Genomic DNA, 27,018 nt, shown 5'->3' on the forward strand with positions numbered 1-27,018 from the left:
TCTACGTTCATGCAACAAAAAGAAAAGAAAAATAAAGTCCTAGCCACAGCAACACGTGGCCGGGCACAGCTAGTCTATATATATATAAAAGGGTAATGGAATCACGGCACCGGACAAAACAACTAAACTAAACACCCCACAACCTTGAAAATTGACAACACAACCCCTCATCCACGCCTCTACGTTCATACAACAAAAAGAAAAGAAAAATTAAATCCTAGCCACAGCAACGCGTGGCCGGGCACAGCTAGTATATATATATAAAAGGGTAATGGAATCACAGCACCGGGCAAAACAACTAAAGTAAACGCCCCACAACCTTGAAAATTGACAACACAACCCCTCATCCACGCCTCTACGTTCATGCAACAAAAAGAAAAGAAAAATAAAGTCCTAGCCACAGCAACGTGTGGCTGGGCACAGCTAGTATCATCTATAAGGTAAAGGTAAAGGTTTTCACCTGACATTAAGTCCAGTCGTGTCCGACTCTGGGGTTTGGTGCTCATCTCCATTTCTAAGCCAAAGAGCCGGCGTTGTCCGTAGGCACCTCCAAGTTCACGTGGCCGGCATGACTGCATGGAGCGCTGTTACCTTCCCGCCAGAGCAGTACCTATTGATCTACCCACATTTATTAGCGACATTAGCGACATTTATATCCCACCCTTCTCACCCTGAAGGGAACTCAGGGCGGTTTACAAGTATATATACATACAATATATTATATTATACGACTATATTGCAATAATATTTGTAATATTGCATGTAATATAAATATACAATAATGAATTATAATAATTATTACATTGTATTACATCATGTTTTCGAACTGCTAGGTTGGCAGAAGCTGGAGCTAACAGTGGGCGCTCACTCCACTCCCCAGATTCGAACCGCCGACTTTTCGGTCTGCAAGTTCAGCAGCTCAGAGCTTTAACACGCTGCGCCACCGGGGGCTCCTTATATAATCTATAACAGGGGTCCCCAAACTTTTTATACAGGGTCCCTCAGCCCGTTGGAGGGCCAGACTATAGTTTTTAAAAAAACTATGAACAAATTCCTATACACACTGCACATATCTTATTTTGAAGTAAACAAAACAAAATGGGAACAAATACAGCCTCAATGTTAATAATAATAATCATCATCATCATCATCATCATTATAAAAATAATAAAGAGGGTTGGAAGAGACCCCTTGGGCCGTTTACTCCAACCCCTTCTGCCTTTGTGCACCAAAACCACAAACAGAGCACCCCCGACAGATGGCCACCCAGCCTCAATGTTGATAATAATAATAATAATAATAATAATAATAATAATAATAAAGAGGGTTGGAAGAGACCCTTGGGCCATTTAGTCCAACCCCTTCTGCTTTTGTGCACCAAAACCACAAGCAAAGCACCCCCGACAGATGGCCAACCAGCCTCAATGTTGATAATAATAATAATAATAATAATAATAATAATAATAATAATAATAATAAAAAGAGGGTTGGAAGAGACCCCTTGGGCCATTTAGTCCAACCCCTTCTGCCTTTGTGCACCAAAAGCACAAGCAAAGCACCCCCGACAGATGGCCACCCAGCCTCAATGTTGATGATGATGATAATAATAATAATAATAATAATAATAATAATAATAATAATAATATCTGTACGCATCATCCGAAAATACATCACACAGTCCTAGCCACTTGGGAAGTGTTCGACTTGGGATTTTGTGATACGAAATCCAGTATATCTATCTTGTTTGCTGTGACATATAATAATAATAATAATAATAATAATAATAATAATAATAATAATAATAATAATAGAGGGTTGGAAGAGACCCCTTGGGCCATTTAGTCCAACCCCTTCTGCCTTTGTGCACCAAAAGCACAAGCAAAGCACCCCCGACAGATGGCCACCCAGCCTCAATGTTGATGATGATGATAATAATAATAATAATAATAATAATAATATCTGTACGCATCATCCGAAAATACATCACACAGTCCTAGCCACTTGGGAAGTGTTCGACTTGGGATTTTGTGATACGAAATCCAGTATATCTATCTTGTTTGCTGTGACATATAATAATAATAATAATAATAATAATAATAATAATAATAATAATAATAATAATAATAGAGGGTTGGAAGAGACCCCTTGGGCCATTTAGTCCAACCCCTTCTGCCTTTGTGCACCAAAAGCACAAGCAAAGCACCCCCGACAGATGGCCACCCAGCCTCAATGTTGATGATGATGATGATAATAATAATAATAATAATAATAATAATAATAATAATAATAATAATAATATCTGTACGCATCATCCGAAAATACATCACACAGTCCTAGCCACTTGGGAAGTGTTCGACTTGGGATTTTGTGATACGAAATCCAGTATATCTATCTTGTTTGCTGTGACATATAATAATAATAATAATAATAATAATAATAGAGGGTTGGAAGAGACCCCTTGGGCCATTTAGTCCAACCCCCTTCTGCCTTTGTGCACCAAAAGCACTGGCCTAGTTTCCAACAGACCTCACAACCTCTGAGGATGCTTGCCATTGATGTGGGCGAAACGTCAGGAGAGACTGCTTCTGGAACATGGCCAGACAGCCCGGAAAACTCACAGCAACCCAGTGAGGATAGTGAGTGCCTTGAAGGACTCCTGCACACATGTGCCTTCTCCTGGATGAGGGCCTTTCCTCTCTCCCTTTTCACCTCCAAGGCCCCTCCAGGCAACTGTGAAACGCCAGGAGGCTTTTACTGCTGTTTGTCTATGGAAGGAGATGCAATTCAGAAGAGGAGAAAACAGCTGGTCTCCTTTTTTATTAGAAGATATTTCAAATATAATGATAGTGAAAAGAAAAGAAGGGGGGAAAGGATGTAGGGAAACACGTAGAAGAGGAACAATGGCTCGCCGTTTGCATTGTTGCAAAAACACTTACATGCCGAGGCCAGAGAGATAAACATTCCCTGTCTATTGTTCAGTGGTCAGAAGATCTTAGTGCTTTTGTTGCACATAAACATGCATTTTATATGAGTTTTCGAAGGCTTTCGTGGACAGAATCACTGGGTTGCTGTGAGTTTTCCGGGCTGTCTGGGCATGTTCCAGAAGCATTCACTCCTGAGGTTTCACCCACATCTTTAGCAGGCATCCTCAGAGGCTGTGAAATCTGTTGGAAAATAGGCAAGTGGGGTTTCTATACCGGTGGAAGGTCCAACTCTTGTCTGTTGGAGGCAAGTGCAAATGTTGCCATTGGCCAGCATGATTAGCATTGAATGGCCTTGCAGCTTCAAAGCCTGACTGCTTCCTGCCTGGTGGAATCCTTTGTTGAGAGACTGCACAGAGAAGCCATTTAAATCCACAAGCGTGTGGACGATTTCAACATAATATAATAATAATAATAATAATAATACAGTAGAGTCTCACTTATCCAACACTCGTTATCCAACGTTCTGGATTATCCAAGGCATTTTTGTAATAATAATAATAATAATAATAATAATAATAATAATAATAATAATAAAAGAACTTTATTTATATACCACCCTATCTCCCGGATGGGACTCAGGGCGGTTTACAGTCATAAAAGCAAACACAAACATTACATAACAACATAATACACATTATTAAACAAAGTAAAATAATACAATTATAACAATAAGTCACACTTACATGACCAGATCAAGGGGACGGGAACCATAAAACCAATATATTAAAATGTATCATTATTGTAGTCAATGTTTTCAATACATCATGATATTTTGGTGCTAAATTTGTAAATACAGTAATTACTACATAACATTACTGCCTATTGAACTACTTTTTCTGTCAAATTTGTTGTATAACATGATGTTTTGGTGCTTAATTTGTAAAATCATAACCTAATTTGATGTTTAATAGGCTTTTCCTTAATGCCTCCTTATTATCCAACATATTTGCTTATCCAACATTCTTCCGGCCTGTTTATGTTGGATAAGTGAGACTCTACTGTAATAATAATAATAATAATAATAATAATAATAATAATAATAATAATAATCTAGTATATCTATCTTGTTTGCTGTGTCATACAATAATAATAATAATAATAATAATAATAATAATAATAATAATAATAATAATAATAATAATAATATAAAAACTTTCTTTATACCCCGCCACCATCTCCCCACAGGGACACAGGGTGGCTTGCATGGGGCAAGGCCCGACTAGCACAATTTACAAAAACAACAGCATAAATACATTGCACAATATACAAAAAATAAAACACAGTAAGACAATAAAAGAGGAGTTAATACAGCGGTAATAATATCAATCAACCACCAAGTACAATTCAGTCGACTTCATTGGTGGGGGGGACTGGGTGAGAAAAGAAAAACATGTCCAGGGTGAGAGAAGAAACACTTGTCTGTTGGAGGCAAGTGCGAATGTTGCCATTGGCCAGCTTGATTTGCATTGAATGGCCTTGCAGCTTCAAAGCCTGGCTGCTTCCTGCCTGGTGGAATCCTTTGTTGAGAAACTGCACAGAGAAGCCATTCAAATCCACAAGCGTGTGGACGATTTCAGCATGTCCAGGGTGAGAGAAGAAACACTTGTCTGTTGGAGGCAAGTGCTAATGTTGCCATTTATTTATTATCTATTTACTACATTTATATCCTGCTCTTCTCACCCCGAAGGGGACTCAGAGCAGCTTACAAATCAAATGTACATACAATATATAAGCACGATATAAGCATTAAATTATTATGTTGTACTATATCATTGTATGGTAATATTATTAGTAATATTACATGTAATATATAATAAATAATTAATATTATTATATTATTAGTAGTATAATATTGTATTACATTTTAATATAATCAATATTATAAGTATATACAATATATTATATATTTATAAATTATTGTATATTATATATACGAGTATGTATGTATGTATACATATATATGTATGTGAACTTGCAGACCGAAAGGTCCCAGGTTCAAATCCCGGGAGCGGAGTGAGTGCCCGATGTTAGCTCCAGCTTCTGCCAACCTAGCAGTTCAAAAACATGCCAATGTGAGTAGATCAATAGGTACCGCTCCAGCAGGAAGGTAATGGCGCTCCATGCAGTCATGCCAGTGGCCACATGACCTTGGAGGTGTCTACGGACAACACCGGCTCTTCGGCTTAGAAATGGAGATGACCACCAACCCCGTAACACCAACTTAACGTCAGGGGAAACCTTTACCTTTACCTATGTAAAATTAGCATAGCATGTTGCCATTAAATCAATCAGTTGAACAATCAGGGACAGCTAACACCTCCCAACAAAGGATTCCCCCAGACAGGAAGCAGCCAGACTTTGAAGCGGCAGGGCCATTCAATGCAACTGCATCGCTCACACTTGCCTCCAACAAAGAGTTCCTTCTCCCACCCTGGACATTATTCCACAGATATATAAACCCCACTTGCCTAGTTTCCAACAGACCTCACAACCTCTGAGGATGCCTGCCATAGATATGGGAGAAACGTCAGAAGAGAATACTTCTGGAACATGGCCATACAACCTGGAAAATTCACAGCAACCCATGCTTGAAGAAAATGTATTCCATCTACCCACAGCATTGGCCAGCCAATGCATAAAATCATAGAATCCTAGAGTTGGATTTTAAGTTTCAAGGCTGGTGCCTGCAAAGGAGAACAAAGGCATGCCGGCTTTGCCCAGCTGAGAAAACCAAAGTGCTCTTCCAACAGGCACCAGCTACTCCCTCTGCAATGCCAGGAATACAGCTTAATGGTGTCACATTAGAAAATGTTGACCATTTCCGCTACCTTGGCAGCCACCTCTCCACAAAAGTCAACATTGACACTGAAATACAACACCGTCTGAGCTCTGCAAGTGCAGCAATTTTCAGAATGAAGCAGTGAGTGTTTGAGGATCGGGACATCCATAGAGATACCAAGGTGCTCGTTTACAAAGCCATTGTCCTCCCAACTCTGCTGTACGCCTGCGAAACGTGTACAGTCTACAGAGGTCACACTCAACTCCTGGAGCGTTTCCATCAGCGTTGCCTCAGAAAAATCCCGCAAATCTCTTGGGAAGAGAGGCAGACAAATGTCAGCGTGCATGAGGAAGCAAAGACCACCAGCATTGAAGCGATGCTCCAACGCCATCGACTCCGCTGGACTGGCCAAGTTGTCCGAATGCCCGATCACCGTCTCCCAAAGCAGCTACTTGAGTTTCTGCTCCCGTGGCAGCCACCTCTCCACAAAAGTCAACATTGACACTGAAATACAACACCGCCTGAGCTCTGCGAGTGCAGCATTTTTCAGAATGAAGCAGAGTGTTTGAGCAGCTACACGGGAGCAGTAGCCGAACTCAAGAACAGGAAACGTAATGTTGGTGGGCAGGAAAAGAGATTTAAAGATGGGCTTAAAGCCAACCTTAACTGGGAAGCCCTGGCCCTTGAGCGCTCTAATTGGAGGTCAGCTGTGACCAGCAGTGCTGTGGAGTTCGAAGAGGCACGAATGGAGAGCTTAAGGGAGAAACATGCCAAGAGGAAGGCCCGTCAAGCCAACCCTGATTGAGACCGCCTTCCACCTAGAAACCAATGTCCTCACTGTGGGAGAACATGCAGATCAACAATAGGTCTCTTCAGCCACCTAAGAACCCATCCAAGACCATCATCCTCAAACTACGAGGGATCGCCTAAGTAAGCTGTACCCATTAAGGTCCATTTGTCTCCGGCATTGGGTCAGTAGCACATGCCACCTCTGTGCGCAGCAGAGTGAATCTCTGTTTCTGCCTCGCTCAGCCATGAGAGCCCTTTCCGCCCGCAGCCTTCTGTGTGCCTCGCCTCTGCAGCTCAGCTCTTCTCTCCGCCGGCCTCTGCAGCAACTGCATCCGCCTCTGCAGCGCCATTCGGAGCCCTGGCCTTCCCTGCCTCTTCATGCAAGGGACGTAGAGGTTTAGCAGACCCCTCTCTCCTCCCTCCAAACATCCAGGGTCCTGGGCAAGACGGGTTTACCATTCAGGCGGTACATGCTTTGTCATGTAGAAGGCCTCTTGCATCCAGTCTCCCTGGAGCAAGGAGCTGGGAAGACCCTCCCCATGTGAACAATAGCAAGTTGGATCCATCTCGCCATAGCTATAGAATGCTATCTTTCTCCTTCGTGGTCTCTGTGAAATCGCACATATGGTAGTAATTGATTCGCATGCGTGATTTCACAGAAACCCTCGCTGGAAACCGCATTCTGGGAGTTAGAACTCCGCGAAAAGTTTTCTTTCCAAACTGTGGACTTGGCAGATTCCCATCTGCTCAGGCTCTCGGTGTCTATGGCCTACATAGAGACAGACATTAATCTGCGGAGACAGGTTTTTAAAAGGTGAGGCTGAGATCAAAGGCCTCCCGTGTCTCCATTTCTGACACCATCGCAGCGCAGACGAAAAGACAAAAAGGGGGGAGCATTTTGGCAAGAAAAGGAAGCCTATATTCAAGGTCAATTCTTTCTACAAAGCACCACCGCTTGTGTTGATTAAGCTTTGCATCTCCTCATGCACTTCAGTGGCCTCAACAGGGCACCAGACTGACATTTTAGTAATATACTAATTTAATTGGTTGAAAGGCTGTCATACACTGGAGGTGGACTTGACCCCATGGATTTCGGAGGGTTGTCTTAGGAAGAATTTCATTTTGGGAATTGAAATAGGCTACCTGGGAGTCCAGTGGAGTCTCCTTTGAAGGCTTCTAAGCAAAGGCTCAATGGCCATCTATAGGTAATGCTTTGATTGTGACTTCCTGCATGGCAGGAGCTCGGACTGTGGTTCCTTCCAACACTGGGATTCTGTAGTTTCAGTGGATAGATGCTCAAGAGGTTGGCTTTTTGTAAAGCCAGCAAAGTGGCCTAGAAAGGCAGTTGGAGATAATAAATAAACAATAATAATGACTGTTAAAAGGTAAAGGTTTCCCCTGATGTTAAGTCCAGTTGTGACCAACTCTGGGGGTTGGTGCTCATCTCCATGCTCTTTCTAAGCCGAAGAGCCAGCATTGTCCACAGACACCTCCATGGTCATGTGGCGACTGCGTGGAGCGCTGTTACCTTCCTGCCAGAGTGGTACCTATTGATCTACTCACATTGGCATGTTTTCGAACTGCTAGGTTGGCAGGAGCTGGGGCTAACAGCGGGCGCTCATTCCGCTCCCAGGATTTGAACCCAGGACTTTTTGGTCCGCAAGTTCAGCAGCTCAGCGCTTTAACACACTGTGCCATCAGGGGCCCCAATAAAGACTGTTAGGTGACTGTAAACTTCTAGTCATCCTCCTCTCCATATGCCAATGTACAGAAATATGTTTTTAATTGTTTTTTGAAGGAGAGGAGGGGGGGGACAGTTTTTATATCTTTAGGGTGGGAGTATTGCATAAGTGAGACTCTACTGTAGTTAAAGAGCACATTCTAAGGACTATTTCTGCATTTGATTTATTAAAATATTCCAATCCAAAGCTTGTTAGAAATATGTATCCTAATACCAGTATAGTATATATAGTATCATAGATAATATAATATATAATGTTATAATGTATATATATGTATATATGATCACTGTGTAGATGCAGATGCCCCATAATATATATATAAGAGTGATGGCATCACGGCGACCCACAAAACAACAAAACGACAGGCCCCCCAACCTCTAAATTTGACAACACAACCCATCATCCACGCCTCTAGGTTGATACAACAAAAAGAAAAGAAAAATAAAGTCCTAATTAGAGAGAGAGGAATAATTGCTTTTATCCAATTGCTGCCAGTCAGAAGGCTAAGCTCCTCCAACTTGGTCTCCTAGCAACCCAATAAAAAAAAAGAAACACTAAAAATAATTAAAAACACTAAAAAATTAATACAATAAAATACTATAACAGAAAATAACTAAAAATAATACAAGAAAATAATAAAATATAATAAAAAGATAACTTACAACAAAATTTATAAAAAAAATACAAATAACGTCAAATAAAAATTACACAATTTTTAACCAATACCACCAACACTTTGCCACAGCAACGCGTGGCCGGGCACAGCTAGTATATTATATCAATATAATAATTATATATAATATAAAATATATAATATATTATAATGTATCAATATAATAATTATATGTAATTAATTACATATTAATATTAATAAATATGTAATCATGGAGAAGGTCCTCTCTCTCATTCCCACCATCTTGAGATGGGGGTGGGATCGAGAGTAGGGCCTCCTCCGCTGAGTTGGTATATAAGAGGAGATGCACTTTGTATTAAGCCCAGAAACAAATTGGCAGCCAGGGGAGCATGAGAGTGGTTCCTTCCCTGTGCAGCGCTCCTGTTAGTAACCTGGCCACCAATCTTTGTACTAATAGAAGCTTCCAAACTGTCTTCAAAGGCAGCCCCACGTAGGGAGTGTTGCAGTAGTCCAGACGGGATGTGACTAAGGCATGGACTACCATGGCCAAGTCTGGCATCTCAAGGTACGGGCTCAGCTAGCACACAAGTTTTAACTGTGCGAAGGTGCTTCTGGCTATCACCAACACCTGGAGTTCCAGGATCAGCTATTAATCCAGGATAATTCCCAAGCTGCGAACCTGCGTCTTCTACATCCAACACAGGCTGTAACCCTATACACTATTTGGCCTTGCAACCAGGAGTAACTCCATCTTGTCATGGGGAGTGCGACCCGATCCGACACAGGTGGTAATTCCACGCCCTGATCCATCTTTCGATGGACCAGGAGTACCTCTGTCTTGTCTGGATTTAATTTCAACTTGTTTGCCCTGATCCAGTCCATTATTGATGACAGCTTTAGGATCAGGACGGCATCTTTGGCTTTGGGTGGAAAGGAGTAATAGAGTTGGATGTTTTCCGCATACCTTTGACAACAAACTCCAAAACTCCGGAGATCTCTCCCAGCAGTTTCATGTAAATGTTAAATAGCACGGGGGACAGAATTGAACCAAGGGATCGCACGGCCCACCGGCCAGGGAGTCAAACAGGAGTCCCCCAGATCCACCAGGAAGCCACTGCAGAACAATGCTCCCAATCCCCATCCTGAAGAGATGACCCAGAAGGATGACCATGGTCGATGGTATCAAAAGCCACTGAGAGGTCAAGGAGAACCAACAGAGAGACACTCCTCGTCTAGCTCTCTTTGGAGATCATCCACCAAGGCAACCAGTGTCGTCTGTTCCATAGCTGGACTGAAACCAGATTGAAATGGATTTAGATAATGGTTATAGTTGTGAAGCCACCACCATCTCTAGAACCTTGCCCAGGAAGGAGAGATTTGAAACTGGCCTATAGTTGTTCAGTTGTTCCCTTTCCTTCCTGGCATCCATCATTATTATTATTATTATTATTTACAGAATTTATATTCTGCCCTTCTCACCCCGAAGGGGACTCAGGACGGATTACAATGAACACATATATGGCAAACATTCAATGCCAACAGACAAACAACATACATTAGACAGACTCAGAGGCATTTTTAACATTTTTCCAGCTTCACGATTCCGGCCACAGGGGGAGCTGTTGCTTCACCGTCCAGAAGTGGCTGTACTTCCTGATTCCTTTCCTCATGTTTTGCTGGCAGTTTTTTATGGTGTTGTAAATTAGCCTCCCGCATAAAGCGTCCCTAAATTTCCCTAATTGACAGGTGCAACTGTCTTTCGGGGCTGCATAGGTCAACAGCAAGCCGGGGCTATTAATGGTCGGAGGCTTAACCCAACCTGGGCTTTGAACTCATGACCTCTCGGTCAGTAGTGATTTATAGCAGCTGGTTACTAGCCAGCTGCGCCACAGCCCGGCCCCAATCCATGTTAGCATCAGGTCTGATAGACAGGGTTGTGTTGGAAATCCTAAAATGAGGGGGTGGGGCACCATCTTTTTGCCTGCCAGCAGCATCCAGACCCACCGCCAACGGGTAGAATTAGCATTTAGACAAGCCGGTTTATCTACCAGGAGCACATCCACGCCGTGTCTACATGCTCCCCCGCCGCAGCCGTGGACTCCTAATGGACTCGCGGATAAGCCTGCCTGCCTTAATTGGCTAGTCTCTGTTGGCATCTCTCCGGGATCCTTCGTGCCTCTGCTTCCCAAACCTTGCAATACTGAAGACATGGAAACAACAGCCCTGTGCCTAACCTTCCAAGGTTGCCGGAGCCACTGGTCTTGCTGTGATCCCCTCCCCAGCATTTGAGCATTTCAGAAGGAAAGCAGGCCACAGCTATTGTTCATTTTCCTCTGTTTCCTTTGTCAGACTTTAACCCTTTCTCTCACCGTACACAAGCGTTCAGACTATGCATCCCTTCTTCTAGCCTGCCTTTACTCAGAAGTGACGAGGAAACCACCTCTTTTTAAAAACAGCTTCTTATTATGTCCCTTAGGAGCCCTCAGTGGTGCAGTAGGTTAAACCAGGAGTCCCCAAACTAAGGCCCGGGGGCCAGATGTGGCCCTCCAAGGTCATTTACCTGGCACCCGCCCTCTGTTTTATAATATAATATTTTATATCATTTTTAATCATATATTGTATTTACGTGTAATATTGATAATATTATGTTATACAATATACTAATACTAATCTATATATATAAAAGAGTGATGGCATCACGGCAGCGGACAAAACAACAAAAGTAAACACCCCACAATCTCGAAAATTGACAGCACAACCCCTCATCCATGCCTCTAGGTTGATACAACAAAAGAAAAAGAAAAAGAAAAAGTCCTAATTAGAGGGAGAGGAATAATTGTTTTTATCCAATTGCTGCCAGTTAGAAGGCTAAGCTCCGCTCACTTGGTCTCCTAGCAAACCGCTCAGCCCAAGGGACCCTTTACCTTAACTACCACCAATTCCTCAATACTTCATTTCCCATACCACCATACTTCGCCACAGCAGCGCGTGGCCGGGAACAGCTAGTACCATATAATAATATTAATTATATGTTATATATTACATATAATATTACAGTATAGTGCAGGGGTCCCCAAACTAAGGCCTGGGGGCCGAATGCAGCCCTCCAAGGTCATTTATCTGGTCCCCGCCCTCAGTTTTATAATATAATATTTTTATATCATTTCTAATAATATAATATATTGTATATACTTATAATATTATTATATGGTATTATTATCAATATTATATGTTATATATTACATATAATATTAGTTTTATAATATAATATTTATATCATTTTTAATAATATATTAATTTTAATTTAATTTAATTTTTAATAATATATTGTATTTACGTGTAATATTGATAATATTAGGTTATACAATATACTAATATGAATACCATATAATAATATTAATTATATGTATTACATATAATATTACAGTATAGTGCAGGGGTCCCCAAACTAAGGCCTGGGGGCCGGATGCAGCCCTCCAAGGTCATTTATCTGGTCCCCGCCCTCATTTTATAATATAATATATTTATATCATTTTTAATAATATAATATATTGTATATACTTATAATATTATTATATGGTATTATTATCATCATCATCATCATTTAATTACTTATTAATCGCCCTCCATCCACGATGCTCTAGGCGATTTACAAGATAAAATTGTAAAGGATAAAAATACATACATACAAATATTGATAAAATTAACATAGATTAAAAGGTAAAAGGCCCTAACTCACGCATGGCTCTTATATAGGGCAGCAAGGCATTCCATAAGGCAATATAATATTACAGTATAGTGGTATAGTTCAATATAGTAATATATAATGCAAATATTGTGCTATGCTAATGCAAATATTGGGCTCAGGCTGTGGCGCAGGCTGGAGAGCAGCTGCAATGAATCACTCTGACCAGGAGATCATGAGTTCGAGGCCCGCTCGGAGCCTATGTTTGTCTTGTCTTTGTTCTATGTTAAAAGGCATTGAATGTTTGCCTATATGTGTAATGTGATCCGCCCTGAGTCCCCTTCGGGGTGAGAAGGGCAGAATATAAATGCTGTAAATAAATAAATAAATATGCTAATAATATATTCTATGTACATACAGCTGCTCGGAGTCCCCTTCAGGGTGAGAAGAACAGGATATAAATGTAATAAATAAATGTAGTAAATGAATAAATAAATAATTTTAGGCTCGCCCAAAGTCTTGAAATGACTTGAAGGCACACAACAACAACAATCCTAATTCACTTGACTATCTCTTTGGCCAGAAGCAGGACCACACTTTCCATTGAAATCCTGATAGGTTTATGTTGGTTAAGATTGTTTTCATTTTTAAATATTGTATTGTTCTTTCATTGTTGTTGTTGTTTTGCACTACAAATAAGACATGTGCAGTGTGCATAGGAATTTGTTCGGGTTTTTTTTCCAAATGATAATTTGGCCCCTCCACAGTCTGAAGCAGGGGTCCTCAAACTTTTAAAACAAAGGGCCGGTCCACAATCCTTCAGACTGTTGAGGGGCCAAATTATCATTTGGAAAAAAAAAACGAAGAAATTCCCATGCATACTGCACATATCTTATTTGTAGTGCAAAACAACAGCAATAACAATGAAAGAACAATACAATATTTAAAAATGAAAACAATTTTAACCAACATAAACCTATCAGGCTTTCACTAGAAAGTGTGGGTCTGATTCTGGCAAATGAGATAGTCAGGTTAATTAGGATTGTTGTTGTGTGTCTTCAAGTCATTTCAGACTCTGGGTGAGCCTAAGTCTAAAATTTATTTATTCATTTACTACACTTATATCCCACCCTTCTCACCCCAAAGGGAACTCAGAGCAGATGTATGTACATACAATATATTATAATTATTAGTATTATATGATTAAAACTGATATAAAATATATTATAAATGAGGGTGGGGGCCAGGTATGACCTTGGAGAGCCGCATCCGGTCCCCAGGCCTTAGTTTGGGGCCCCCTGGTATTATTATTAGTATTATATCATTAAAACTGATATAAAATATATTATAAATGAGGGTGGGGGCCAGGTATGACCTTGGAGAGCCACATCCCGTCCCCGGGCCTTAGTTTGGGGACCCCTGGTATTATTAGTATTATATGATTAAAACCGATATAAAATATTATAAATGAGGCCGGGGGCCAGGTATATGACCTTGGAGGGCCGCATCCGGCCCCGGGCCTTAGTTTGGGGACCCCTGGTCTGAAGGATTGTGGACCAGCCCTCTGCTTTAAAAGTGTGAGGACCCCTGGGTTAAACCCTAGTGCTGGCAGGACTGCTGACCGAAAGGTCAGCAGTTTGAATCCGGTGAGCGGGGTGAGCTCCCGTCTGTCAGCTGCCATGACCTTCCCCGGGGGCTGAGAGAGGTGCCTTCTGTGTCTAAGCAGGGGTTCAAACCCTGGTTTCCCAAAGTCCTAGCTCAATACTCAGCAGTGAGAGAATATGTTTCCAGCCTCCCTCCATACACTCTCACCTGTGTAAGACTTCATCCCAATGCTACACACCATTTGCTTTCTAATTAGCTGATAAGACTTTGTTATCTAGAGAGTCCCTTTGTTTTTTGTCTCCCCGTCTTTGCTAGACAATGAAAAAGGTTGTCGTTACGTTAAAAACAAAAGGCAAGGGATGGGGGAAGACAACCAGCCAAGGCGGACATTCTGTCGTCCCCGTGCTCCTTCTTTCCTTTGTTCCTTCTGCCTTCTCTCCCTCCCTCTCTGTCTCTTTCTCTTCTATCCCTCTCTCTTTTGCACGCACATATATTACACACCTAACCCAACATTCCATAAAGTGACACCCCACAATGTATGGGGTGTTTTTCTCTTTTTTTAAAGAAGGTTCCCCATCCCATGCTCTGTACCATCCTGTTCCTCACCAAGGGTTCTCCTATATATCCATCCACAGCCATCTCACTGGCATCCAGATAGACAGACCCTCTTACCCCACAAAAGACTTTCCTCTCCCACCTTTGTGGCTTCTTACCCATGAAAAGGGCTTCTTCCCGACTCCAAATCCAGGCTCGGACAGGGTTGGATCCAGGATGGTCTAGGGCAATGGGATACAGGGCTGTAGCTACAAGAAAGGCAGGGAAAATGAGGGCAAATGATGTGTCTCCCCAAATAATAGTGACCCAAATTTCTATATTGAACCCTTTCCATTGCTGCGTCCACATTCTCTTGGTCAACTTGTCCCTTTGCTTTGGACGCCCATAGAGCCAGCCCTCCAGATTCTCCACAGAACCCCCCCATGTAAGGGAAGAGCCAAGTATAAATAAATATGTTGTCGAAAACTTTCATGGCGGTTGCTGTGAGTTTTCCAGGCTGTATGGACATGTTCCAGAAGCATTCTCTCCTGACCTTTCTCCCACATATATGGCAGGCATCCTTTGAGGTTGTGAGGTCTGTTGGAAACTAGCCGTGTGGGATTTATATATCTGTGGAATGCAAGAGAAGCCATTGAAATCTACAACCACATGGACAATTTCAACAAAAAGGAGAAATGTGTTGTCGAAGGCTTTCATTTATTATTGCAGTATTTCTACCCCGCCCTTCTCACCCAATAAGGGGACTCAGGGTGGCTTACAAATAAGAAACACACATATAAAAATTACAGTAAGATTTCAATTCAATTTAAAATTAAGTTACCGTATATACTCGAGTATAAGCCGACCTGAATATAAGCCGAGGCACCTAATTTTACCACAAAAAACTGGGAAAACATTGACTCCAGTATAAGCCGAGGGTGGTAAATTTCAGACATAAAAATAGATACCAATAAAATTACATTAATTGAGGCATCAGTAGGTTACATGTTTTTGAATATTTACACAAAACTCAAATTTAAAATAAGACTGTCCAACTCTGATCAAATCATTATTCTCATCTTCTTCAATGTAAATGTGCTTATGTATCCTTTTTAATAATAATAGAGTAAAATAATACATGTAATAATAATAATAATAATAATAATAATAATAATAATAATAATAATAATAATAATAAATACAGGAAATAATACAAGTAATAATAAATAGAGTAAAATAATAAATGCCAGGATCACAGGGTTGTTGTATGTTTTCCAGGCTGTATGGCCATGTTCTAGAGGTATTCTCTCCTGACGTTTCACCCACATCTATGGCAGGCATCCTCAGAGGTTGTGAAGTAACCTGGAAGATGCCTGCCATAGATGTGGGCGAAACGTCAGGAGAGAATACCTCTAGAACATGGCCAATCAGCTCGGAAAACATACAACCCAAAAAGGAGAAAATCATGAATATGAACACAATCTGGCTCCCAGTATTAAAAAAACTCTTAACACCTAACAGCTAATGCCTCCCAACAAAGCATTCCCTCAGCAAGAAGCAGCCAGGCTTTGAAGCTGCAAGGCCATTCAATGCTAATCAAGCTGGACAATTACAACATTCACACTTGCCTCGGAGACAAGAGTTCTTTCTCCCACCTTGGACATTATTCCACAGATATATAAAACCCATTTGCCCAGTTTAGTAGTATAATATTGTATTACATTATAATATTATCAATATTATAAGTACAGCAGAGTCTCACTTATCCAACATAAACGGGCCAGCAGAACGTTGGATAAGTGAATATGTTGGATAATAAGGAGGGATTAAGGAGAAGCCTATTAAACATCAAATTAAGTTATGATTTTACAAATTAAGCACCCAAACATCATGTTAGACAACAAATCTGGCAGAAAAAGTAGTTCAATACGCAGTAATGCTACGTAGTAATTACTGTATTTACGAATTTCACACCAAAATATCATGATATATTGAAAACATTGACTACAGAAATGCGTTGGATAATCCAGAATGTTGGATAAGTGAGACTCTACTGTATATACAATATATTATATATTTATAAATTGTATATTTTATATATGTATGTATGTATGTAAAATTAGCATAGCATGTTGCCATTAAATCAATCAGTTGAACAATCAGGGCCAGCTAACACCTCCCAACAAAGGATTCCCCCAGACAGGAAGCAGCCAGGCTTTGAAGCTGCAAGGCTATTCAATGCAATTGCATCATTCGCACTTGCCTCCAACAGACAAAGAGTTCCTTCCTCCACCCTGGACATTATTCCACAGATATATAAGCCCCACTTGCCTAGTTTCCAACAGACCTCACAACCTCCGAGGATGCCTGCCACAGATGTGGGTAAAACGTCAGGAGAGAACACTTCTGGAACATCGACATACAGCCCAGAAAACTCACAGCAACCCAGTGATTCCGGCCATGAAAGCTCTCAACAACACATTCATTTCAGCTGGCCTTTTGATTTTCAATGGGATCCTCCTCCACGGGCCGCAAAGTCCCTGAAAGAAAATAAAAGCTCTATTTCAATGTCTGCGTTAGATAGACAGCATATCCTTGCATATCCCTGACACTTTAAATCCCACCAAAAAAGGTATTTCTGGTGAAGCTGGAGCTCTCCTTGGTTGTCAGAATATGGGATGGGAAGAAAAGGGGAAGGATGGGACACACCAAAAAAGGGGTTTGGCGGGATACTTTTGGGTGGCGGGCGGGCGGGACGGGGATGTTCAAGTGATGTTTCAGTTGTCGAAAGCAAAGAACAGCCATGATTCTAGCAAGAAAGAAGCATTTTGGCAAAAAAAAAAAAGTTAAAGATGCAGAGAGAGATGTTTAAAGCAAAGCAAAAAGAAAAACGTTGTTTTTTCTCCCAAAAAACCTTCTTACCTAGTTTTCTTTTTTGTAATTTTTTTTCTTCATGCTAATATCACACGGCCTATTTGTTGATGTAAGTTGACTGAATTCCGTGGTTTGCTCTCTTATTTTTTTTAACAAAAAAAAAGCAAAACAAGCAGAAAGGGAAAGGAGGAAAGGAGAGAAAGAGGAGAAAATAATAATGACAGAGGAGAGGAAAGGGTAGTTGAGGAGAGGATGGGAAAAAAAGGAAGAGTCAGCCAGCGAGGGTTTCTTTTTTTTTATATTGCTCTTTATTCTGCTGTTTTATCTGTTTTAATTTTTTGCGCATTAAATGACTTTTTTATGATTATGGTTATGATTTATTTTTCTTCTTCTTTTTGGTTTATGGTTTTATGGTTGTTGGCAATAAGGCGAGAGGAGAAAGCTAGTGGTCAGGGATGGAGACGGCGGCGGGGTTTTGGCTATCTGTAAAACTGTGGCTTGAAGTTGTCGTTGTGTCGCAGGAAGGCTGTCCCTGCGGAAGGTGACTAACCCGGGCTCCTCTTCTCTGTCTCTTTCCCCTTCTCTCTCTGTTCTAGGAGGTGAACTAGTCTTGCCCATAATAACCGAGGACTCTCTAGACACCCCTCCAATTGCCACCCGGTCTCCATTCATCCCCCCACCTCCCACCTTTGGCCCCTTCCTAACCGTAGTCGAGGCCACCAAAGACACCCTTGCCCCGCTGCCGCCCCACCACCCGCGGCCCCCTTGCCTGGCCGACCAAGAGGACAGCGACTGCGAAGAGGGCATCGAGGCCTCCGGATACGCCTCGGGCGAGGTCTTCGACTCCAGTTTGCCCCCCACCGACGACGAAGACTTTTACACCACCTTCCCCCTGGTCACCGATAGGACCCTCATTGGCCGGCCCGACGGAGCGTCCAAAAAGGCCCACGGATACCGCCCCAACCTTAGGACAGGACTGCCAGCCTCCTCCTCCTCCTCCTCCTCGCCCTCCGTCCCCGACCTCTTGACCTCCACCTCCTCTCCCGGCCTGGTCCGCCCCGCCGGGAAAATGAACAACCGGGAGCCCCTCAAGCCCCACCCCGAACAGTACCCCCCTCTGGCCACCTCCTTTGAGCCCGACAAGCTCAGCAACCACAACAACAGGCTTAAGTACCCCGGTATAACCTCTTCCCCCAATTTCCACAATCTACCCACAGCCAACCCGACCGGACCCGGGGAGAGAGGGCCCCCCGGCGCGGTGGAGGTCATCCGGGAGTCCAGCAGCACCACCGGCATGGTGGTGGGCATCGTGGCGGCCGCCGCCCTCTGCATCCTCATCCTCCTCTACGCCATGTACAAATACCGCAACCGGGACGAAGGCTCCTACCAGGTGGACCAGAGCCGGAACTACATCAGTAACTCGGCCCAAAGCAACGGCACGGTGGTCAAGGAGAAGCCGGCCGCCGCCACCAAAACGCCCAGCAAGAGCAAGAAAAACAAAGACAAGGAATATTATGTCTGAGCATCCCCCATCTTCCTCCTCCTCTTTCCCCCTCCCGCCCGCCCGACCCCCAGAAAATGCCCCTGCGCGTGCCAGAGAGAGACTGATGCCTGGCTGGCACCCAACCCACCAAACCCCTAAACTTTTCGGAGAGGCATATCCCCATAACCCCCAACCCCACGACCGCGTGCTTTCCTTCCCTCCTATGAAAGAGGCCAGCGGGTGGCAAGCTCCCGTCTTCTTCCTCAGTTTGCTCATCCGTCTTTTTACATTACGCCCTCCCCTTGCAAAAAAAAGAGAAAAAGAAAGAAAAATGAATTATATATATATAGATATATATATAGATATATATATCGAAGCAAGGCAATGAGCTCGCAGGGCCTACCTCCCCCTTGTCCCATTGTCCCGGAGGGAAAAGCAAGCCAACCCAAAAACACACACATAAGGTGGCATTAGAGTCACTGTTCCCCTGTCTCTTGGCCTGAAGAGAGGGATGGATGGAAGGATGCTCAGAAAAGGAGAATGGAAGCGGGGAGGGCGGGTTGGGGTTTCAGGATCCCCGGATTATTATGAAGATGATGTTGCTTCGCACGAGAGTTGTTTTGCACGAAGGTCCATGACCCCTCTTTGCAAAAGGGGTGGAAAGGAAGCCAAAAAGGGGTCTCCGCACATCTCGCCTGGCCCCTCCTATGACCCACAGAGAACCCTCTCTGGAGTTACGGCCAAACCGGACCCATCGCTCTCCGCAGAACCCTACCCGGACTGGGAAGCGGGTGCGAAATGGGATGGCGGCCCCTTCCCCAAAGCCCCGATCTGTCTCCGAATCCTCACACAAGCAAAGGGGTCTGTCCGTCCTTTCTCAAGAACCGCCTCCCTTCTTTCTCTCTCTCTTCTTTCTCTCTCTCTCTCTTCGTTAATGTGTCCGAGTCTTGGAAATGTGTGGAATAAAGCAAAATGAGTTTTTTTAAAAAAAATACTACTAATTACAACAAAGCAGGTAATGTGGGTTTTTTGCTCATGCCGTTGGCCTGAGGATGCTCCCATATCCGACGGCAAACAAATATCCTGTCTTGTAATTTTCAAAAAAAGGAGGGGAGGGAGGAAGGCCAAAGGGTTTTTTTTAAAATACGGAAAAAGAAACAAGTGTGACACCCAACGGATCCAAGAAGTTGAGAGCGGTTTCAGGGTGGAGCTGCCTTGCTGCGTGCGGAAGGGGTGTGGGATGGAATTAATGTGGGTTTTCTTTTACAAGGGTCCGGATGAATAATTCTTTACCCCCTTTCCGTCCTCTCCTACATCTTTCTCCCCTGGATCAAGGTGCTATTACATGGATTTTATGATTTTTGGTTTGTTAAACTGTGTTCAGAGCATGTCCAACTCGAGTCGCCTTTTCATTTCCTTTTGCTTTGTCGACATGTATTTGGGGGCAGGTTTGGCAGATGGAAAACGAAAGAGACCTGAAGAAATCTGTGGCCTATTCTAAGACCAATACTCCATTTCTTAAAGGTAGATATGTTGGTGGGTGTATCTAATGAGTAAGGCCTTGCTGCGACCTCTCTCTCCATGTCTCCTCTGCTGCTGCCTTCTCGTTCTTCTTTAAAAAGCTGAGAGGAAGCCATAGATAACTCTATATACCAGCAGTTCTCAACCTGTGGGCCGCGACCCCTTTGAGGGGCGAATGACCCTTTCATGGGATCGCCTAAGACCATCGGAAAATACATATTTCCAATAGTCTTAGGAATCGAGACACCACTAACTTTTTCTCGCCTCCTCTACTTCCCAGAGGCCTCTTCTTCTTCACCATTTTAGGAGGAAGAGACGGAGTGACGGAGGTGAGTTTTGCTTTGGAACAAGAGGTGGAGGAGGTGAGGAAGAGGTTCCTGGGGGTAGGGCAGGGCTTAGAGCGTGGTGGAGTTGCCATTGCCAAATCCCAGGGAGAAAGAGAAGTAACAATGAAAATACATCCTGCATATACATATCAGATATTTACATTACGATCCATAACAATAACAAAATTAGTTACGTAGTAGCAACGAAAATAATTTGATGGTCAGTGGTCACCACAACATGAGGGACTGGATTAAGGGGTCGCGGCATTTGGAAGGTTGAGAACCACTGCTATATACAGAGATCTATCTATACAAATGCATATAGGTATATATAGATATATATATATAAAGATATATAAGAATATAAAAAGTATACATAATGTATGGAGAGTTTTACATAAATTGCAGGAAGACAGAATTGGAAGGCCTCCGGGGTTCTGACTTTGGGCACCAAAATTGGGGAGACTGAGGCCATGTTGGAGATACAGAGTGGGATTGTTGTATTGTGCCAATGGGGCCAAGGGTTGCAAAGAGGAAAAAGGCACTACAGAACAAAGGTATGGTAGAAATAGGCTGCTTGGAAATGGCAGATTTGGTCCAGCCATTGATAACTGCAATCTGAGCACATACCGCAACCCTTTGCATAGTGCATCAATTTAGATTGCTGTCATTAAAAGCCAGCAAAGTCTTCGTTTTTGCACTGTGTTAAGTAAGAAACCCACCGTTTTGGCTCCGAGCCCCCAATTTATCTTTAGTTCTGAACCTCCACTTCCTGAAGCAAAGGCTACCATTAACCTGCAGATCAACGCCTTTCATGTGGCAAGTCTCTCGCACATAGCAATGCAAAGCTGGGACAGAGTCTTTAGGCACTTTAGGTCCTGGATGGATGAAATGTGGAATCGTATTGGATCTACTGACCAACAAGCACATCTTAGGCCCCATCTACACTGACCATTTAATGCAATTATAAACTGGTATAGAAGAAAGTGGTTTCACAGTGCAGAGGATTACATAGGAAATCCAGTTTCTTAAATCCTAAACTCTGAGGCATTTTGATCCAAAATTCCCATAACGTAGGCCTCATATGCTTGGCATGGAAAACCCAATGGCAACCTCCATGGCTATGGTTCTGCCCATCTTATTCAGACTTTTGGAGGTAAGGGACCCCTCGTCCAAAGGTCCCGTCCATACTGCCAAAGTGTAACACATTCATACCTCTTTAACTGCCGTGGCTCCGTCCTGTGGGATCTGAGGTTTTTTCCGGTGTATGATGGGCCGGAGATCTCTAGTGCCTCCCCAATTTGTCGGAATGGAGCCAGTTAAAATGGTATGGAAGCGCTACAATTTGGTAGTGTGGAGGGAACCACAATGCCAGTATCCTTCCTTGCTGTTTGTTTGTGTGAAAGAGATAGAATATGTGTTCAGTGCCTCGCAGTCTCTTGTCGGTGCTATAAACAACATTCAGTGATCATATCTTTGAATGTAGCTTCTGTCATTCAAAGATATATTTAGTCTCCAGCACAACAGATAACAACCTCTCCAAAAGACATAGTGGTGTCCCCTTCAACACAATGAGGAAAGCTTAAAGGATCTATTTGAGGCTTGGGGGAATCTGGATGCCACCCAAAAGAGCGGCTGCATCCTTTCCATATTTTAGTCCAAATGTTTGACGCTGCTTGGACACATCCTTTAAAGTCCAAATAGCAATGGTAGGGATGGCGATTTCATACGCTCTTGAGTCCCAAAACAATCTGTTTATGTTATGGCTGCTGCTCCTCTTTTGCAACAAGGAGTTTGAAATCATGGCTAGTTTTTTTGAAATCTACCCAGAGGTTCACCAAGACACCTCCATTGTGTTGCCTTTCCAAGATATTTAGGAAAAATCTTGAGTTTTCCAACACACAAGTTGGTTCTTGGAGAGGCATGATGCTCAACCAATCCTTTCGGACGCATATGGTCCAAGAATCTGAACCAACCATCAGAGATTTAACATGTCTTTTTTGCCTAGGAACGTTTATGTGTTCAGATATGCCATTCCTGTACTCATCATTTATGGTTCCGTTTTTTTTAAAAAATTGCAGAGAGCAAAGGCAAACCAAAAACCGTAATCTCATCCAGAGATGAGCAAATGTAAACACGTTGGAATTAGAATTGGCCAGATTTGTAACATCTGTATCTAGCAAAAGTTATGTTACTACATAGGATAGCAATGTGTAATGGGACTAATACCCATCTATCTCATTTGTGCATTGCTTCTGTTGTGTATCGGGACACAGACTTACGTATTGGAAGACTCTTGCCAATGCCACATTGCCCATTTTCACAATCCATGAGCAGCGTTTCCCAGCTCCTCTGCTCTGTAGCTACGTAAAATTGTCATTCCAGCTCTATTTAAAACAGATGCTACTTCCACCCCTTCATTTGCAGGAGATCTTGGGACAACAGAAAGAGGAGGAATTTTTAGTTCTGGTTGTGGAAATCCTGAATCCCATTGTTGTAGCCATCCTTTGTTTTATACATGGACTCCCCCATGGTGTACGCACCATACGTTGAAAACCACAACTGATGTTGAATTAAACCTACAGGTAGAGGCCAAAGACAGGTCTGGAAAAGGCGTGCTGTAAAACATATGAAAGTATCGAGAAAAGTTTGCATTTCTATGTGAGAGAAAGAGATGTTGGGTCTCCTGAAATGAATATATTGAAACAGTACAGAGTGGTTGTAGTTGGTTCTTGGAAGCATCAGAGCGAAGGATGAGACCTCCGGAGGTGGCATCACCTCTCAGCCTTAATGTCCAATATCCCAGACAAGGTCCTATCGATGACCGAAGGACGCATTGAAGGACCAAGTTCTTGAGAAACTCAGGGACTCCATGCAGATGGAGAAGGTGGGTCTCAGTAGAAGTGCGAAGGCAGCTTGAGGTGGAACTTTTGACCTATGCAGAACTCTTCCTTTGTTAAATAGTGAAGAATAGTAAAGGGAGAAATGTCTCCATCATTGGTCTTCAGGTGGAGATCACTTGAGGGAAGGAGTCTGTATAGCCTTGTTTGTAGTCGGTCCAAAAAACGGACTGGATCTGTACTGAGTTTGTGGACCATTGGCCACTTCCGAAGGCCACGGTTGGCTTCATTCATCCATCCAGTTGATCGGAGACATGTTAACTCATGTGGGGCCACTGGCCACTTCTGAAGGCCACGGTTGCCTTCATTCATCCATCCAGCGTTGATCAAAGGCATGTCAACTCATGTATGGCATCTGGGGCCAAGCATATAGCTTTTTAGCTTTCAAAAAAAATATTATTTTGCCCCCGTAAGAGATGTTTAGAGGAGAGAGGCCTCTTCCTTTCGCCATTCACAACTCGGGTCGATTTCAGGAGAATTAGGGTCAATGAAATAAGGGGTTTTCAGGCCAACGGATGATGCCGGATGCCGTCTCTCCATCCAGAGCTAATTGATACAACCTTGGCTTTTGGGAAGGGGACGGGCATCAATTGTTTGTGTTAATTGTCCTTAATTTCCATGTTCTTCCCTCCCGGTGTCGCCTTTCATGACCCTCCGCTGCTTCTAGGGCAGGCCTTTCTGCCCCTTTCTATGAGAGAACGATGAACATTCTTACCAAATGTAAATTTATTTGTACATTATTAATATTTTATTTTTATCTGGGGAGGGGGACATGCAGAAGGTCTAAAAACAAAAAAAACCAATCCCTCCTTAATGGGGAAGGGGGGAAACAAAACCACCTTGAAATCCCAAAACCCCTCTTTTTCTAAATAATAATAATAATACTAATAAAAAAGATCGGAGTGAGGAAATCTAGGATTCCTTTTGATGACAAAATTCCTGACATTTTTTCCTTCTGTTTTTTTAAACGACATTCCATTTGGAGTGGAAATCCGTTTTCGATTTCATTTGGATTTTTCTTTTTGTAATGGAGACTTTTTTAAATGACAAGAACAACAACAACAAAATAATAATAATACAATCTTTCCTGTTTGTTTGTTATGTTTTTTCTGGGCAGGGTTGGGGGGGAAAACTGTGATTCTGCATATTTACCCTGTAAAATTCCTGTATTCTTCAATGTTATTGTAAAGTGTTACTGATAAAAACAAAAAAGAGATGACTATGAACAAAACAGACAAAAAACAGTCCAACCCATGTACATTTAGCACAAAGGGGAATACAATTGATTCTATACTTCGTATACGGTGTGTTGGTCTTTATTTTGTACCGGCTGGATCCTACAATGGAACTTAGAAGTCGAATAACTAAAATTGGCATGCCGTGTAGATCAGTGGTTCCCAGCCTTTTTTTGACCAGGGATTACTTGACCAGGGACCCTTTGGCCAGGGACCACTTTGACCAGAGACCACTCTCCAATATTAGTACCCAAAGGGTTACGAATCAGTTTTTGATCAACTTTAGATCGGTTTGATTATTTGTGGTGCTAATTCAGAAAATTGCATTGGATAGACCACATCAGCTATAGTTTCTGATACAACATGTGCCATCCAGTAGTTGCCATTTGCTTGCCCACAGAAAACCATATTTAATAATCTAGAGCTGATGTGGTCTATCCAATGCAATTTTCTGAATCAGCACCCCAAATAACCCTAGGAACATGCCTAAAAACAAAGACATCAAGGCGCCACATGGCTCTGCTCAGGGAGGGAAGGAGGGAGGAGAAGCAGCAGTCAGGAGGCTTGTTGTTACGCCTTTTGTTAGTAGTCAGCCTCTCCCCTCCCAATATCCCCGTTGCCTCGGCACTATTTATTTACATCACTTTTACCCCTATGAGAGGGTTTTAAAAGACTAGTTGCTCTCATTGCAACAGTGTAGTAACAGTGAGGCTGCGGACCATATTTTAGTTTTTGGGGACCACTGGTGGTCCATGAACCACAGGTTGGGAACCACTAGTCTACACCAGGGGTCCTCAAACTTTTTAAGCCGAGGGCCGGTCCACAATCCTTCAGACTGTTGAGGGGCCGGATTATCATTTGAAAAAAAAAAAAAAACAAATTCCTATGCACACTGCATATTTGTCTTATTTGTAGTGCAAAACAACAACAACAATAATGAAAGAACAATACAATATTTAAAAATAAAAATAATTTTAACCAACATACATTTATCAGGATTTCAATGGGAAGTATGCTCCTGCTTCTGGCCAGTGAGATAGTCAAGTTAATGTATTTATTAATTATTTATTTATTTACTGCATTTATTTAGTACATTTGTATCACACCCTTCTCACCCCAAAGGGGACTCAGAGTGGCTTACAAATTATATGTACATACAATATATTATATTATTAGCATAGCACAATATTAGCATTATATATTACTTTATTGAACTATACCACTATACTGTAATATTATTAGTAATATTATATGTATATACAATATATTATATTATAAAACTGAGGGCGGGGGCCAGATAAATGACCTCGGAGGGCCGCATCCGGCCCCCGGGCCTTAGTTTGGGGACCCCTGGTCTACACTATCAAATTGATCCAGTTTGACACCACTTTTACTACAATGTAATCCTTGGAGTTGTAGTTGTGTGTGATTTTTAGCCTCTAGCAAACAGTACAGCAGCCCCATCAAACTATGGGCTCTCCCAGACAAGCCCTATATCCCAGGATCTGATCCCAGGTTTTCTGCTTTAAACTAGATTATATGAGTCTACACTATCAGATAATCTGGCATAAACAAAGAACCTGGGATCAGATCCTGGGATATAGGGCCAGTCTGGAAGTGCCCTATAACTCCCAGGACTTAATACCCTTGAACCATGGCAGTCAAAGTGGTGTCAACCCGCATTCATTTTCCAGTGTAGACACACCCCAGCATGTTTTAATGGGGAAAATGTCACTCCAAAGGATGGGCCGAGGATAAGGAAAATGTGCAACACAGAGTCACGGCCGCTTAAGCCCCTTGATTTCAAGGGGCTTAAGCAAATTTCACTCCAGGCCTTTGCTAAATGCGGTGCACAGCTCCGTGTAATAAATGTTGGATGGCTTCCTCTCTGTTTTTTTTTTTAATTTCCCTTTTTATTTTGTTGCAA

At 42.4% G+C, this 27,018-nt stretch overlaps 2 protein-coding genes across 33 annotated transcripts in view; one reads left to right on the top strand and one right to left on the bottom strand.

Moving 5' to 3' along the window:
- nrxn2 (neurexin 2) overlaps positions 1–27,018 on the top strand; it is a 540,133-nt gene that overhangs the window by 512,056 nt on the left and 1,059 nt on the right. For 18 of the 29 annotated variants that reach the window (XM_062965382.1, XM_062965394.1, XM_062965383.1 and 15 more), the window contains one exon: positions 18,223–25,156. The exons of 1 other annotated variant lie outside the window; for it this stretch is intronic. In XM_062965382.1, the coding sequence (XP_062821452.1) occupies positions 18,223–19,148 (926 nt within the window). In that variant the 3' untranslated portion in view covers positions 19,149–25,156. Of the gene's footprint in view, positions 1–18,222; positions 25,157–27,018 lie in introns of those variants that run through there. 10 more of the 29 variants (XM_062965398.1, XM_062965403.1, XM_062965399.1 and 7 more) reach the window with 1 other exon arrangement.
- The window catches only part of slc25a45 (solute carrier family 25 member 45), a 49,048-nt gene continuing 30,471 nt past the window's right edge, over positions 8,442–27,018 (bottom strand). For 3 of the 4 annotated variants that reach the window (XM_062965414.1, XM_016998363.2, XM_016998362.2), the window contains one exon: positions 13,655–15,021. In XM_062965414.1, the coding sequence (XP_062821484.1) occupies positions 14,720–15,021 (302 nt within the window). In that variant the 3' untranslated portion in view covers positions 13,655–14,719. Of the gene's footprint in view, positions 10,220–13,654; positions 15,022–27,018 lie in introns of those variants that run through there. The other variant, XM_008123027.3, reaches the window with a different exon arrangement.

Source organism: Anolis carolinensis, unplaced genomic scaffold, assembly GCF_035594765.1.
Source record: "Anolis carolinensis isolate JA03-04 unplaced genomic scaffold, rAnoCar3.1.pri scaffold_14, whole genome shotgun sequence".
In the NCBI taxonomy this organism is placed as follows: domain Eukaryota; kingdom Metazoa; phylum Chordata; class Lepidosauria; order Squamata; family Dactyloidae; genus Anolis; species Anolis carolinensis.